We start from the raw sequence: 17,598 nt of genomic DNA on the forward strand, positions 1-17,598 counted from the left end.
AGGGATAGTATGACACATGTATCCCTGCCAGGCACCCCAGGCCTTACCACCCCTAGGAAATGCCTGCACCAACAGTAACTGCCTGGTCTTTGGGCTGCAGCTCCAGGAGCTGACAAAACATGAGAGCAGCAGCATGGCGTGACAGAGGAGATGAGGAACTAGGGAGGCACTCGAGGAGCCCCACGGCATCACTCCGTACACCACGGCTTTGGGGTCCATCCCGCCTGATGTGCCTCAGTCACATGCAAGTGAAGTGGTGAGGAGAGCAGCTGGGCAGGTGGACAGCACACCAACCCTTCTCCCTGCCCTGAGATGCAGCCTGTGTTCATCAGGGACCTCCTTTTAATTTAAAGCTACTTAGCACAAGTTAGCTTATCGCTCTGAGTCCTTCCTCCGCACCAGCAGGTCTTCATGTACGCTCCCTCGACCTTGAGTTTACTGACAGGAACACAGCTGTTCCCTCACGGCACTGATGTTTGGTCGTGGTGAGCCTCTCCCCACTCTCTCCCCTGCATGACGCCCAGCCTGCCTCACCCACACACCACCCCAGCAGCCATTTTGTGACCCGGCAGGCTGGGCCAGGCACAGTGCCCTGGCCAAACCCCAGAGCAGGGTCAGGCAGCTGGGCCCTCACTTGGGGGACGGGGACGTGTCCTTTCAGCCAACCAGGGTATGGAGGAGGATGAGAGGTGTCCCGGTGGGGCTTGGCGAAGGCAGACCCCCGGGGTATCACACCTGTTTGCCTAAGAGCCCCCCACCCCCTTCAAGGCAGCACCTTGTCCTTTCTCTGCTGCTGCCCAGGGCCTCTTCCAACCTCCTCGCTCCGTAGAAGTTTCCCAGCCCTTCCAACTCCAGCTTGCTGGGGGCGCTGGGGTCGCACCTCGTCCCCGCACAGCCAGCCGGCAGGGTGGTGGGAGGCCAGGCCCACGCCGCTGCCGGCGCAGGAGGGGGCCTGGAGGCGGCGGGCCGGCCCTCGCAGGTGCGCATCTCCGAGGGCTCGTCAAACCTCGCTGCATGCAAGGAAGACTTCAACACGGCTGGTTTCTCCCTGGCATCCTGAAGGGCTATCGCAGGGGAGCACTACCTGCCAGGCAGGGTCAGAGCTGGCTGCGCCAGCGCTGCTCATCCCTTCGACGCCCGCCTTGAAAGAGAAACGCTCGGGTTTCCCTCGGGAGGGGCTATTAAAGTTAGATTGTATTCTGAAGAAAAAAAGTGTTAGAGAAGCAGTACCCCACAGGAGGCATAATTTCACCTGCTCTGTAGAAGAGGGAATCACCCCCGGGAAGAGCGCTCGCGCCTCAGTGCCAAGCGCAGGGCAAGCTGCCTGCCTCCCTGGGAAGCTCAGGGCTCTCCTCATGCCGGAAGCATTTAAATTAATCCTCTGGGGAGTGAGCCACAGCTGGATGGGCCACTGCTTAGAGAAAACGGCAATAGTGCAACCATTCATTTATTTGTTAATAGAATCTTTAAAATGACAGCATATACTTTATATCCACCCAGCTCCTCAGTGGGCACCAGGGACTGAATCACCAAAATCTTTGACAGCTGCTTTGTTCAGTGGAAATCAAGCTACAAAGAAGAGGGCCAGGACTCCTTTATCAATCAATTATAAGCACAGTCTTTCAAGACAGCTACAGAGAGAGGTGCGAGGAGGGGGTGTGGGGAGAACAACCAGCAATAGCTCTCATTTTCATTCTGCTGCTCTAAGAAGTGACAGAGCTCATCCTCCACACAAGAAATATTTGTCCACCAAGTCTCTCCCATGCATGTAGCAAAACAGTAAATGAAAGTGCATTTCTAATGTCAGTTCTGGCCAAAAGACTGAAGTACCAACTAACAGCGATTGTTAGAAAACATGCTCCAGTTGGCGCAAAACAGTGGTTGGATGAACTGTCATATTTTGACAATTCATACAAGGGACCTCTTGCATGAAGTTTGAGAGATCTCTAGAGAAAATGAATACTGAAAAGACAGGGAGAAAAGACATTTGTTGTTTTACTGTATGTTATTTTATTATTGAAAAAATGTTGAGCTGTCATTGGTGTATTATCTGCAGATGAAAGAGGATATAAGGAAAATAATAACTTGAAAGAAAGTAAAAATTTCTCCCGAATAAGATTTTTTCTTCTTTCTTGCTTAGCACAGCCTTCAGTTTAGCTAGGCAGATGATGGTTTTCCTGTGATTTTCCTCCCCCTGGATTTCAGCACCTTTGCACACAGCAAAAAAACCATCTAATTGTTAAACAAGAATTCTTGCATATGTATACGGGGTCACAGCACCTGCTATTTTATATGGAGCAATTATATTAATCTGGTGTGAATAACTGCTGTTAATTGAAGTCTTGCCCTACTATATTCATAACACTATTTCCAAAACTATGTTAGAGTACTTCTAAGATTGCAAAAAGGGTCTGTTTGAATTAAGGTAGTACATCACTTGTGCAATATCTTTACTAAGAAAGCATTGATTCATTTTTCCATTGGGACAAAGTATTACTCTCTTCATTCCTCTCCTGACTTTATCTCACCTTCCAAACAGGAACTTCTTGTAACAATTAGTTCATATCCATGCATCTCACTATGTCATGCTGAGCCAAGTATCATGATAGCTTTATCATTCTGAAAATGTCAGTATTAGTCTGATTTGTTGTAGATTTATAAAACAAGTAGTCATGGGAACCTAACTGTAGCACGAATTCATCTGGCTGGTGCCCTCTTTCTCTCCATCTTTCCTTCTGTTTGACGTTCAGACTCATTGAGTTTCGTGTCAGCAGTATCTATCTGGTATCCAACTCACATGAATGAAATGGTATTTTGAATGCATGCACATGAGTACTTGAATTCAGCAAGTTGCACACGACCTACTAGAGAAAGAAATTAATAATCTGACACCTTGCTGAGCCACTGCCGTGCCACTGAGCATCAAATATGCAGCGAGAACGACGCCAAATTATTCCACAGTAAAATTAGACCAATACATTTTTATTTTTTTTTTTAGCAAACCCAATTCAGGAAATCATGAGCTCATCACAGACGACATTCCATTAGAAAGTGTTAAAAAAAACCCCAACAACCCTGTCAAATTAGTTTTCTGAAGACACAGAGCTGAGTGAAATTATTAATAAGTTGTTAATAGAGGCCATCCTTTGGATTATGCTTTTAGTACCTATTAAATCAAAGCTGTGAATAATTATGCACTCTTGAAGGTATGTGCTCCTCCTCTGCTGAACTCACCTTTTCTAGACATTTTTAAGCACACTAGTTATTTGGTAGCCAAATCTGCTATTTCCCCAAGTTTTAGTCCCAGTTAACTTTGGAATCCAAAACACCACTATTTCCTAAACTTCAGGGGGGGAAAAAAAATCTGTAAACTATATTGCAGAAGTCTGACACAGCCTGAGAGAGGTACTTCTGTATTTTGCACAAAGCTGGTTCAGAACAGCCAAGGAGTTCAGCTGCTACTGGGGGATCTGGCAGAGACGCATAGACAGCACGGCGGCATAAGAACAGTTAAAAAGTAAAAGCCACCTCCTGTTTCCCAAACGGTCCAACATGGCAACCCTTATGCCTGTTATTCTCATGAAACGTGTTCTTCTTTCAAAACAGAAATTAGATGGGCTGAATTGCATTTGATTTTTTTCCCATCGGTAGCACTTTCCGCAGTTGCCACCGTACCCTGCCAGGATCGTGCTCCAGGCTCAGTGTTGCTGGCTGGCCTGGAGGGATGTAGAGAGTCGGGCAGAGAGGGGTGTATTAACTGCATGAAGGCTTCCAGGCCTTAAGGGGCGCCATCGTCTGGAACCCCTGTTACAGAAGCTTAATGGATTTTATGCAGTGGACAATTGATTTCTTATACAATACCTATACAGAAGAGAAAATTAATATTCAACCAACCAGGACAAGAAATGAAATATGTGGCTGGGTGCAGTTAATCATGTAAGCCTCAGGACAGAGTTCCATCAGTGCTGCAAATGGGAGATTAATACACTACCATAAGTCCACATATGCAGAATGCATTAAAAGTTTGTTCTAGCCACAGGAAATAGTCTGAGTGAACCTCAAAGAGAACAAAAGAAAACACAAAAATATGCAGATTTAAAGACTCCTCCTGCCCCGCAGGCTGAATTCCCAGATAATTTTGACTTCGTGTGGGTTTTTTAAGTCTTTATTTTCTGAAAGGCAGGTGGATTTTGCATCTCTGAGATGGTGGATGATTAATCAATGCTTGGATAGAGACAAATCTAGAAACATCTAGACAAAATAGAAAAAAAGCCTTATGAATGCATCACTCTCAAGTATCCTGTTGTGCCAGTGATTATCTTTTGGGATTGCTGCATATAGTTTCAAAGATATCATCAAGAACTGTTCCTGCCAGAACTACTAGAGGCAGTCTGTCAGAATTTTTAATCCTGAGCGAAGGAGCAGAGAACTTAGTTTGGCAGAGGAAGAGGGACCCTACATTTCAATTTACTCAGCCTTTTAATCAAAGAGATTTCTCCAATAGCGGAACACGGGGAAAAAGTAATTAAGACAACTAATATTGCCCCACTCCAGCAATGTCAGCCAATTAATTAGATGGGTCCCATCAGATGATTAGGCAAACAAAGTTTTGATAGAAGTTTTATTGAGCACTCTGTAATCACAGTCACGCTGGGAGCAGTGAGGAAAGCTTCTGACTTTCTGAAGAGGAAAACACTCCAGTAGTAAAGGACTGCTGGGTTTTATTTCTGCTAATAATTTATTGTGTGATTTTGGATTAACCACTTAATCAGAAGGCAGAGGTGGTCCTGAGACAAGGTTACTTGCCTAGAGCTTGGATGTTCTAACACTGTCTTCTGCCTTGCTCTGCTGAGTCCCTGCATGACCTTCACAGAGCTGCTCAGATCCAGAGCCAATAATCAGCTGCTGAAAGGCACTGTCCATCACTGTCATGCTCATAGCAGTTCTGGACAGAAATCTAGATCCCTGGGAAGTTTACTAATAAACGTTCAGGTGCATATGAGCTGCAGGTATGCGGAGGAATAGAGAGAAATTTTAAGAATTGCCCTCTTAGGCTTGGGCTATGCTTACAGGCTCTACTCCACATACCCACACCAGTCCTCCACACGCTGCATATCTGAAGTGGCAGGAAGTATGTCTGCATAGCGATGCTCAGGGGTGTTCCAGTCTGAAATGCATGACTTTGAGGGCTACTGCTACCCCTTTAATTTAAAGGAGGTTCTGCCAACTTTTGGAAACGTTAAAGTGCAAAGCTAGAAAAAAACAAATTACTCCTGCCCCTCTTCAAGATTCTCCAGTAGTTTCAAGGTACATGTCCTGAATTATACCTACTGAGGGAGAAAACAGTTTCGACTTGTCCTGAGTGAAGATTGTATTTTGTGTAACACCTCATCAAATTCCTGCCTTTCCTTGCAGAACAGATGGTTGGAATATGGTAGAATTTGGTCTTGTGCAACCAGCTAAAATCATAATAAATCATTTCTGCTTAGATGCAGTACATTTATCTCCATGTGATGCTGTCAGATGGAATCAATGCTTTTAGGTTTTAAGAACAAAGTCTTCCCTTAGAATAGTATTACTGAGAAACTGAAAGAGTTTAAGAAGAAGTAATAAAGGATAAATTAAAAATCATTCTTGCAACTTCTGAGAAAACCAAGTGAGGGAAAAAAGACTCTACTACTGTCCCTTCCAAAATGAAATTGGTGTGTCCTCATCATTCAAGAAGATACAACAGCTAGGAGCAGATATTGTATGCCAGTGGAAAGAATATATACTGCACACATAAAAGGCTGCAACATAAATTTGAAGAAATATGGGACTCCTTCATATAGGTAGGTCAAACTTTTCCCTCAAGCAGATAATTACAGGCTTGGGGTGAGTAAATCTTATTAGCCTCTCAGCACCTTATCTCCCCTCATAGAGACTGGTAGTAGATATATAGTAGATATATTCTACTTCAGTCACTTTCTGGATTGCATGTTAGATATTGCCGTATGCAGTCCGGTCCTAACTACGACCATCGTATTTCACAGTGGAATGGCTATGGATAGTCAGTAAATAGGTCGTACCAGAGAACAGATGTAAACAGATTCCCAGATTTTGAAAGGGATGGGAGTTACAAAAGGAGATGGCAAGAAAAAATAAGTTTGGTACACAGCTCCTCTCTTTATAATATCGCTGGATTCCAACATACCACTCAAATATTACAGTCTAGGACCTTGTTTTTGAGGCAGCAGGGCAGGCTGGGGCAGCCCAGGTCATCAGGTACCTCCATAGAGATGGTGATGGCCAAGGCCACGTCGGGCTGGGCTGAGCTGAAATGGGACCCCTGGGCAGGGTGGGGAAAGGCCCCAGGGGCGGCTGGTAAGGGGCAGTAAGGCTTATTAGTGCCCTCGGGCTGACAGTATGGATATTTTATTATGAATCATTTGACTTGTGTTGTTTTGCTCCAGTATTATACCAATATCCTTAGGCAGTTACTTACAGCCTCTTAAGGATAACATATAAATGCTACTCACTGTGTCGTCCTCTATGGGAGAAGAAAGGTGATGTATCTCTCATGACCCAGGTCAAGTTCCAAGCAGAGTAACCAGGAGGAAGAGGAGGGCTGCTTGCTGGGAGATCCAAAGTGCTCAGACCTTTCATTAAAAAAAAAAAAAAGAAAAGAAAAAGAAATACAAACATTATGTATGACGTAGCTGTTTGTCTGCTACACATCAAGTGCAAAGATCTTAAACAGCTTTATAGACCATATGCAATAAGCACCGATATTCAACTCCTTCTTGGTCGGTTCTTCCTTCCTGATACGTGCGCGCACAGGGAGACAGGAGATTAATTGCTTTACATCACAAAATTATCTAGAAAAACTGTCAAGTTTAATCTCACACTGATTCTAAGTTCTCTTTGACCTTTCAGTCCGTCAATTTGTTTTTTTTCTTTTTAAGTTTTGTTAGCATGAGGAGATCCCGTACATGGAAGAGGCAAACACGTACCCAGCTTCTGTTCAACAACCCAATGCATCTCAAAGATGCTTTTGGGGATTAGAATAATACAGTGACCCAGAACAGGCAAGGATCTGTACAAACCTGCACTAACTCTACAAGACCATGATGATATTAGAGGTGCAAAGAGAAACAGTATCTGAAATAATACGCAAAGTCAATGAGCAAAGCAGAATTCTATAAGGTCCGAAAGCACAGACTTTCCCTGTGAATGTTTAAGCTGGGTTTTCTGAAGATAACAGGATCTTGAGTATCCTCATGTCATTTTTTGAGGTCCTCAGGGGAAAGGTAGGATTTAACTTGGCAGAAATACAGGCAGGCAAAACTTGTGTTTGGGAGGTTTGTTTGATGGAACAAAATAAACCTCTGCATTGCTGATATGTTCTGATTTCTCACAGAAGCCATAAAGAATTTGTTGTTCAGAAAGAAAATAAAAAGTACATTTTTGATCTATTAAGTAATATTTTTGTCAAGTAAGAATACTACAGTTGCTTGCTTGAATTCTTCTAGTTTAGGTGCAACGTGAAGCTTTGCTGTAATAACAGCAAAACAATTTGGTAACACCTCTCAATAAAAAGTTCGGTAAAACTTTCTGTAACAATAGGAATTAACTAGGGTAATAGGGTAATAATTAATTCAGAGTGCTGAAGAACTGTCCTCTTGAATGGATGAATAGTAACAGATAAGAAAAGACACATTTAAGAGGATAATAGTAAACAAGGTAAATGGCTGAAGCCTTGGGGAAAACACTGCTTTGATTCTGTTAAAGCTCTGCTTAGCCCTGCTTCCCACTTCCACTGAAGAAAAACTTGAAAATTTCAGAGGGACTTGTCAGAAGCTTAAATACCAAGTGTTAGTTGTGCCCTATCTCGTTCTCAGTGCAATCTCATTTTTAGCACGCTCCTGTAACTCAGTAACGATCGCAAAACCAAGAGAAAAATAAACATTCTTATGTAAGAGCTGTAACTCTTGCTCATTGCTTAGAGCAATAATCTTCAAGATAAGAATGGACTTCACACTGTAGTGTAAGCCATTCTTGAGTGGAAAAAATTTAATATCCCTAATGGCTCAATTAAACCTGGTCTCTATGCTAAGTTATGGTACAATAACTAAATATCCCCTATTGTTGTCTGGAATGTAGGGACACAGAAGATCAGGCCAGTGATTTATGAGGGTAGGTATCAAACCTAGTGTCCTGCCTTTAACTGTGAATGATGAAGTGATAGGTAACGATGGAATAATCTTTATATTGGCTTTTCCTTCCTAACATCAAGACATAGTTGACACATCTTTCAGTAGCCCCTCATACAGCTGGTTATGGCAAATAACGTCAGGTTTCATTACAATAGTTATAATAGTTGCTAAAAGCAGATTTTTTCCCACAAACGTGCTTCGCTTTGATGCTAATATAAAATAATAAAGAAAAGAAGAATATTAATAAAAAATGAATTCCTGAAATAAGCTGATTTTAAAAACAATGTGTGTTTTGCCTGATGTGAGATGTCTGACCAGTATCAACATCGCTGTTATATAACATCTGTACCCAGTGACTCTCCAAAATAGGGAATGATTTAATATCCTAAACACAGATCACAAGTCTCCCATAGACAAGAGCTCTGTGGCCTCTTTACCCCTAACAGAACCGAACAAATACAGATGTCATGCATTTAATACTGATAGAGAGCCAAGCCTTGGGGTTGCAATCCTGTGAAAACTTCACACAAACCTGAAAAACTGACCTGCTCCCCATCTCTGTTCCCATGGCAAAATAATCTGAAAGAAAGTCACTGAGGTGCATTTCTCTCCCTAACACTGTAGCCACAGAACTAAAAATTAAATCACTGCTACTACCCTGACCAGCCTTACTGGGGAATCAGTAACACAATGATAAGCTGCAGTACCCCAAATTCCCTGGCACTCCTCACGTTCAGAAAAACACCTCTACACATTGCATTCTTCAGAAATCATGCCTACCTTCAGCCTCAGCTAAGTGGAAATGTTCCGTCTGTCACCAATATATGCAGTAAATTGAGATAAAAAATAAAGTTGAACATCTGAGCAGAGAAGACAGGGCAGTCCAGGCATCTGAACCTCCCCTCTATCAGCAGCAAGAGGTGCATAAGAGATAACATAAAAAAATTGAAAGTTTTTCTCTATTTTTAAAGAACGGAATGGATTCAGTTCAATTCATTTTAACCTAAGAACTCCTTTTTCTCATATTCTTTAGGATTAATTTTGGAACTTCATCTCAAATGATTTGCTTGGGCTATTGGTCTGAACTTGAAGACAAGAAGATTGTATCAGAAGTTACGAATCTTTCCCAATTAAGTTATCTTCAGAGAAAGATGCTGGGTAAAAGGTTTTTGTATAGCCAAGAGGCTACTCTTCACAGTGAGGAATGATTTGATTTCAGAGTGAGCTATAGGTTAGGAAAAGGAGAGACCTTTCCTCTTCCACCTCCAGGGCATTTTACGTCCAGAAAGGTAATTACAGAAGACTGTATCAGCTAAATAAATGCTTCTTGTGCAGCAAGGGTAATGCAAATGTCGACCACACTATAGCCATTTTAGAAAATAAAGAGTTTTTCCCCTTTCCAAAACAATTAATATTGAAGCCAAAAAGCACTAAGAAAATTTTGTCTCCTTCTTTTTAAATATGCTAACCTCTCATTCCGGTTGTTTGTACCAGGGTGCTCTGTCACTTGTCAACAGCAACCCTAACCTTTAAAAAAAATTAATGGATTAGCAACTGGAAACTGACAGCTCCATTTTTAGTAGCCAGAAGTATGGCAAGGTACAACAGAGGTTTCTTTGATATTCCTGCCTAAAGGAACATCCAGGGCCAAATCCTGACCCAAGGTACTCCATCACAGCTAGAAACGTGCACCTGAAGAGAACATTTGACATTTCTGTTTTTAAACTTGTGCAAAGGAATCTCCTTAGGGGATGTGAAATTCATTCAGCTCACCAAGAGTTTTGGTAAAAAAATAGAAAATGGTTCATGTGTACTGAAGTCAAGCCTCAAGGCCACAAATTCATTAAATAAAATATTTATGTATTATTTCAATGAAAAATACCTCTTTAATAGAATAACCCTGCATGTTCACATAAAAATGGAACAACAAGAAAAGCTTTCTACTTGGGTCATTTTCAAACAAAGAGGATTTCCTCCCTTTTTTGCCCTTTCTGGAAGAAGGAAGAAATATCCCCAGCAATTAACATATGTAGTTTTCTAAAGTTCCATGCAGTGCAGAAATGTAATTGAATTTTTATCAAAACACCCATGCCTTTTTTAACCAAAAAGTGCATCTACATGTAATGCAATATTGCTTATTACTACCTTTGGATATTGCTTCATTACTCAGTGGATAAGCTGCTCACTTTGCTGAGCTGTATTATTCTCAGTTTCTCAGTGGTAAATCTGAGGTGACAAACCTGCATGTACCTGTCCTCTAGATTTCAGAGTTGCAACAGATGTGTAAGTTAACAACTGAGATCAACGTGTACTTTCAGCTACATCTACATCTGGAAAAATATCTCAAAATCATTCATATTTGTTTGAGTGGAAATCAAAAATCAACATTAGTAGTATTTGTGGCTCTGATTTATAACAGCAATCAATAGAGTAGTTATTAGCAAATATTACCACGATGTGTTTAGAAACAGCCTCCATTAAGATCTGGATTTTCCAATCTCTGGGAAAGCCTGACATTTCAGAAAAGGTTATTCCAGTTCTAAGTAAAAGGTAGCAATTTTCCACAGAAAGGATATTACACAGTTATCTTTTCCCCTATTAAAAAAAAAAAAGGCCAAATCTATTCGGGACCAAGGCAACTTCATTTCATTAAAACAAACAAAAAGTCTTACAGGCAGCTGACTGCCCCAGGTATGGAAATCTCTGCAGACCTCTCCTATGAGCCAGAGGCAGGCCAAGGACATCCTGGGAAGAGGCAGATCCAACACTGTGGGGCCCTGAAGCCTAACATCTCCATCTTGCAAAACTGCTGTCAGGACCCTGGCATTTATGAAGCCCTGGCTGGCTATGACCAGCAAGATGTTCGGGCTTGCCTCTGTCTAGCTGAGAGCGTACACCCCAAAGGTCCTTGATAAAGGATTCCTGAGCTCCTGTCTCCACAAAAGTTCTGGGTTTCAGTTATTGAGGGGCAAAGGGATGCAACCAGGGGGAAAAAGATTGCTTGAGGATTCCCTGTAAGCTGTCAAATTCACAACTGATCCTCACCATCACACTAACAGTGCTCATATAGCCTCTTAGAAACTTCCATTTTTCCCCTCTTCCCATCTACAAACATACTCAGTCATCCATGAAAGCACTAAAACCACATTACATCGAGGTGACCAAGCAGCACCAAAACCAGCAAACAACCCAAGTAAACGCTTTTTGAATAATCCATAGACTCAACTATGCTCATACAAATCGTTGTCTACATGACATTCAGAAGCAAAATTCAAATTCTGTTTATAGTCAAGGCAGAGAACGAGGCAAAGGGCAAGCTCATTCCATGCAGTTTCTTGCTCTGAATAGTTGGTGAGCTTTACTTACACTAATGGGTGGATGTACTCCAGGGTTTCTTTTTACAAACCTTTTCTAAAGTACGAAAATGTTCGCTGACAGTCTGTCAAGTTTATCTTTTTCAGTTGGAAAATATATTTAATAATGCATTATGTTACAATGATTTTATGTCATATTGAAAGCCTGATGAGTGCAAATAAACGATAGTATGTGTGTCACTGAACCTGTGCTGGATTGCTGCGGATATGAAATTTGCATTTAGTGGGCTGTAGCAGACCTGTGGATAGTGGATTCAGTCAGACGTACTGCATGAGGCGTAGAGGTGATCAACAACACTGACTGGCAGATGCTTGATGAGTAAATTTGGGTATAGCATACACTTCCTGTACATGAAGCATGTGTCACTAATAAAACTGTATTTAACTCAACAACTGTGTTATCCTTCTGGCCCTGACTACTTTTTTTTTTTCTTTGTAAGGTTTATTTAAAATTTTCTTTTAACTCCTTTCTGTTAGCAATGTATTTTTTCTCCATCTCCTTTTCACAAGCAATATTAACTTTTGATTGAAAAAACCCAAATGCCTCAAAACTGACTAATTCAATCAGCAAACAGGTACTCCACAGCCCCATTCTTTTCTACCGACTAGGCAGTCCCTCTACCTACCTACCACATCCTGTGCACATTTATTGATGCAGGGAGAGTCTGTGCTAAGCCTGGGAGATGTGCTCTGATCAGCAGACCTTGGCTCTGGAAGAAGAGGAGCACGAAACACCCAAATTACAATTACACCAAGACATTGTGACAGGGAAATATTAACAAAGTATCATGTGTTGCTGCTCGTTACAGGAAAAAAAAAAACCCCACATTTTCCTGTTAAAAATGCAGGGGAAAACAATATTGTTTTCTTTGCTGTTTTCTGTGAATTCTTAGTATTTGCATGTATATTGTAAAATCTAAGAAGTCTTTAAATGTCTACTTTGAAATCAAGTGGCATGCAAAGAGCATTAAAAAACCGAAATGACCAAGCTTATATTCTATGCTGCTCAACTAATATAGTTTAAAAATATACTGCCATCTAGAGCATACTACTACATCTCAGATGCTCTGCAGCTGCTGAAGACCTGCCCAGTAAGACACCACAAAACGGCAATGAATCACTGATAAAGAGCTCAGGGTCTCAATTACAGACCAGACTAGGAATGGCTTAAAGTTGTTACTCATCTGCATATGTACAAGAAACCTTTAAAAAATCCACCAGTAGACTGAGCTTTGCTGTAATAATCTTTTACAGCACATTTAAGCATCTCTGTGGGCAACACAGAGAAAACAAAGGACTGAATGTTAGGAATTGAACTGCTCTCAGCTCTGGTTTGTCCACTCAAAAGCTGAGGCTGCTGGCAGGACTGCGTCAAGGGGATGCGCTTCTCCTGCTTGTCTAGCCTGCAACTTTGCTAAACCAAGGGGAAAAGCCCTTTAGCAGCAAAGCTCCATGTACAAACACATACTCTGCATTTTGGATGGTTGTGCATTGTATTAGCCTTTAGATATTTTAGGATCACAACTGGAAAAGGAGTGTTGGGGTAGTGACTTTGTGGGGCTGTGGTATTTCAACACAGGGCAATACTTGTCCTTGTTTTTTTGGACTGATAACCAATGCGTCTGAATTACTGACCAGGTATGCAGTGAAAACCAGAAGCCATTATGTCCAGCTGTTTCCTACAGCACGGACAGACCTCCAGACACTGAAGACAGCAGGAAAGCGCAAGATAAAGTCTGTGGAATTGGTAACCTTTCTACTAAGGCACATTAAAGTACTTCAGGTTGCAGATGTTCTGAATTTTTTCTGTACATGTAAAAATAAAGTGATCCTTCCACTGTTGTCTGGGGTATTTGTCTACTGTAGCTTAGAAAAACCTCCAACAAAACAACTGAGAGGCAGTATTAATGTTTGGTCCATCTATGTCAACATTAGAGAGTTCCCTCATTCGCCGTCATCGGGAGCCCTTCCAGTGCCTGCTGGACTGGCTGCTAGGAGGACTCTCCGTTACAGTGTTCCTCATCCAAAGGACTTTAGAGCAGTTGCTTACCAGTATGATTGCTATACCAATATATATATTATATATACACACCATACTATACCAGTATGATTGCTATACCAGTATATATGCTACACCGGTGTGATTCTCATCTGTCACATCTGGGGTCCTGATCCCACATATTCTCAGTGTCCATCTACTTGCATGTCTCAGATTACTCCTCTACATGTACTTTCCCGTAGTCTGTACCCAGTTAACATAACCTCTAGAAGCCTAGTGGCCAGGCTTTCAAGGAAAAAAAAAAAAAAGTTGTTTTGACAGCATTTTAATAATTCATTACACATACTGACTTCAAACCATATAGTGCCTTTATCTTGGATTTCTGCATAGCTACTTCCATATTTAACACATACACCCAGTTGGAGTCTCTCATCAGATCTGCACACTTCCTACACCATTTTAAGTAGTGGGATTAAGGAAAAATAAAGAAACAAACCCAGAAACAACCTCCTGCTCTTTGTACACTTAAAACCTTCTTTTGTACTACATTGACTGTGTACTAAACCGGAATACATATACAAACTTACACCACTAAGCAGTTATCACTTTAACACAGCTGCAGACATTTAGACACTCAGTGGCCCACAGTCCCTACAAATTTTAGTACAAGCTCATATTTTTCTCTACATCTGCCTTTTCATCTGTGTCTCTTGGTTTTCAAGGTGTGGCATTCAATGCTCACTTATTTTTGTCTCCATATTTCTTAAGTGTCAGTGGACAAAGACCCACGCAAAAATTCCTTGAATGAGTATTTGAAGGTTTCAGTGCAGATCTGAATCTTTGTGGTCTGCAGGAGGCTTTTCACCCTCAGAGCAGGCAGCCTGCATCACCTTTTAAAGACTACTTCTTTTATCAGGATGAAAATGATCGTAACTCACTTCTCCTCCCACACTTTCATGCCGTGTCAGTACCTCTGGCTCTGGAGACACTCGTAACAAAGTTTAGGGAACATTTTTTTCTTCCATATATAGCATCTAAACGCCCCCCTTCCAACTCAAATCCGTCTACAGTCACACATGACCTGAGCATTTAAAACCCTCTCTTCCACTGCACTGCAGCATTGAGCTTAGATTTGGGGTGGAGAGGAAACAAAGTTCATTTTCACACACCTTCTGCATGTCAGAAGGAAGGACAAACCTTTTTCCTGTGGTTCCTAATACAGACACAAGAGACAATTTAAAGGTCCCAGTTCAGCCTGAGTTCATTTGGGAAGTGTCTTTACTTCACTCCAGCTGATTTACCCAGGTTTCCCTGGGAACTCACATTCCCTGTATCCCATACTACTGCTACATATACTCCTTTCTTTGTGAAAAAAAGCTTTTTGGACATGCGCACGATCCTTCTTCCTCAAAGAGCATGGGGCAATGTCCAGAACAGTCACTCATCCACCACCTGGCATAAGCCCCCCTCAGGTGCAAGCTGGCCTTGTTTCGCTGCCTGGAACCATTCAACAATGCCAGCTGCAAATGGTGGCCAGTAAATACTGGTTATTTGGAAGAAAGCAACAGCAGTGGCATAAGTCAGCCTTATTTTTCCTCATTACTATCATTATTACTATTATTGCTTCTGTGAAAGGAGGGAAATTCTATGCTTATTGCACAAGCGCATGTGAAAGATAATGTTGGCAGAAGGCTCAGTAATGGTCCCACATATAGAAATACAAATCCAGGGGCTTTTTTTTTAAATCAGACATCCCCACCTCTTCACATTTAAAATAGGCCACAAGCAAAGGAAATAAAATACAGAAGTTTCAGGTAAAAACTGGAGATTTCCTGTACAAAAGAGGCAGAAGTCCTGAAGTGATGTCTCCCATAGAAACTGTGCCTTGACTGTACCACGCAGACAGAGGGAACACCTTTAGAAAGGTCACTGCAGCTCCAGAGGCTTTGTCCAGCTTTAATACATGGAATAATTCAGCAACTTTGCAATCCAAAGATGGCATTTTAGAATAATAAACTCTTAAAATATGCCTGCCGTATCAAAACATAAAGTGAACACTCAGGAATTATACAAAGCCCTCCATATGTACAACAGACACAAACTGTGAAGCAGTGACAGTTACGAATTTCCTGCCATTTGTATGGCTAAAACCATTTATTTGTTGCATTAGGCATTTCTGTTAAGATACAGTGTTGCAGAATAGCAACAAATGTGCAGGGTGTTTTGGTACCAGAGAAAATACTAGACATTTGTTATCGGTAGGCAAGCTGCATTATTTCTAGAAATAGCAAAAGGGTGTGATGACTATTTCAATCTAAAACACAGCTGTCTTGGCAGTAACAATAAAAACTACTTCATATTCCCTTTACTGGGAAAGATGCCAATGTGCTTATATTGTCTGTTTTCACTGCAACATTTAATTTTGCTTAAGGTAAAGGACAGCATCTCTGACTATAACTGTGGGGTATTTAGATGTGAAAGTACTTCTCAAGGAAGTTCTGCAAGTGCTGCCAAAATGAAGGCCATAAAGCACCTGAGTGAGGTACTAGAAACTCCTGTCTTCACAGAGATAGACACCTCTGAGTTGACTATGAGTAGAGATTGTAAAAGGGAAATTACTCATCATTCTCTTTTTCAGGTGCAAAAGAAAAATGAGAAGCAGTATCTCTGGAGATACCCTGATTTTTTTAGGGGTTTTTTTTTACCATTGTGGCACAATTTTGCTCTGTATAGCTGCTTTCCAAAGACGTTAAATGTTAACTAATCCTCAGCATTCACATAAGAGAGGTGAGTGATGCTGTAAAGCAGCTGATGCCACCAGCCACCACCATCCTCTGCTGGATGGCACCAGACCGGTTCAGTTATGCGATACAAAAGACGGTGCTCCAGCTCCAGGCAGGGCCTTGTGTGTGGGGCAGGATGGCCCAGGTTATCTGTGCTGATGCAAACCATGCTGCGGTGAGGTCCTACTCGGCCTTATATTTGGCTTCTGGCATAAAGATGACCATCCAAATACTCAACGAGACACAGTCTAAGATGAGTAGGAAGAGGCAGGTTATTATCATCTGCCTATCACAGAAAAGAGGAGCTTTCTGTTTCCTCTGCTACATATTCCTACATACTGCCACGGCCTTCCTCAGATGTGGCAAAACTTGTGAGAAGGGCTGGGCTGAAAAGCTGGCCCATAAGGAGCTGTAAAACAACTAGTAGAAGACATGAATCACACAGAAAAAATTGGGCATGATGGATTTGTTGCAGAATTATGTACCTCTTTTGTGTAAGGTTACTAAGAAACCATGGGATTAAATGACCTGCTCAAATTCACATGGCAAAATGGTAGCAAAGTTTAGAAAAGAAAACAACCTTTACTGTTTCCTTCTCCCCAGGGTATTCCAGCCCTGTCTCTGCCAAATGACTTCACTCTATCTTGTGAAAGTGAAATTCTGTGCATCTGGAACAGAGCCAGTGTGTGGATGGGGCTTTAATCTACACAAAAATAAAACAAAATAGCCTTGCAGGAATATCTAGAAGGACCGTAAGATATTTTATACCGATTTTTGTTTTTCATTTTTCCCCAAGTTTATGTCTATCTAAATCCTTTCCCGCAAAAGAGAAATAACTTCACTTCTCTTCCCCTCAGAACCTGCACTGTTCAAAAAGGATTTCCCAAAGTGATTACCAAAAGGCCTGTAAGAGAAATGATTACAAATGGCTGAGTTAACTGCTCCGGATGGCCTCATCAGTCATCATAATGCGGTCTCAGCACCAGACTCATCAGGACAGGCAACTTGTCATGACAGATGACACCTCTTCAAGAAGACTTCCTCCCATGGCTTTTCCCCAAGAAAGTCCTCCTGGGATAAGGTGCTTGCAAATAGCGGTCCTTAAGCAATATTCAAGGAGGAATCATCACCAGCTGCCTTCAGTGAGCTGCTTCAGTGTTGGGTTTTTTTATTTTTTAGTTTTACCTTTAGTCTCTGAGTGTGGAATGTTTTAGCTGCGTGCACGTCTTGAAATCAAAGTACTTTCG

At 41.6% G+C, this 17,598-nt stretch overlaps 1 protein-coding gene across 1 annotated transcript in view; it reads right to left on the reverse strand.

Annotated features, from left to right (window-relative positions):
• The window catches only part of ALK (ALK receptor tyrosine kinase), a 318,891-nt gene that overhangs the window by 228,607 nt on the left and 72,686 nt on the right, over positions 1-17,598 (reverse strand). Inside the window, exon 2 of the mRNA XM_050893080.1 lies at positions 6,519-6,638. Within this exon, the coding sequence (XP_050749037.1) occupies positions 6,519-6,638 (120 nt within the window). The remainder of the gene's footprint in view (positions 1-6,518; positions 6,639-17,598) is intronic.

Source organism: Gymnogyps californianus, chromosome 3, assembly GCF_018139145.2.
Source record: "Gymnogyps californianus isolate 813 chromosome 3, ASM1813914v2, whole genome shotgun sequence".
NCBI lineage: Eukaryota > Metazoa > Chordata > Aves > Accipitriformes > Cathartidae > Gymnogyps > Gymnogyps californianus.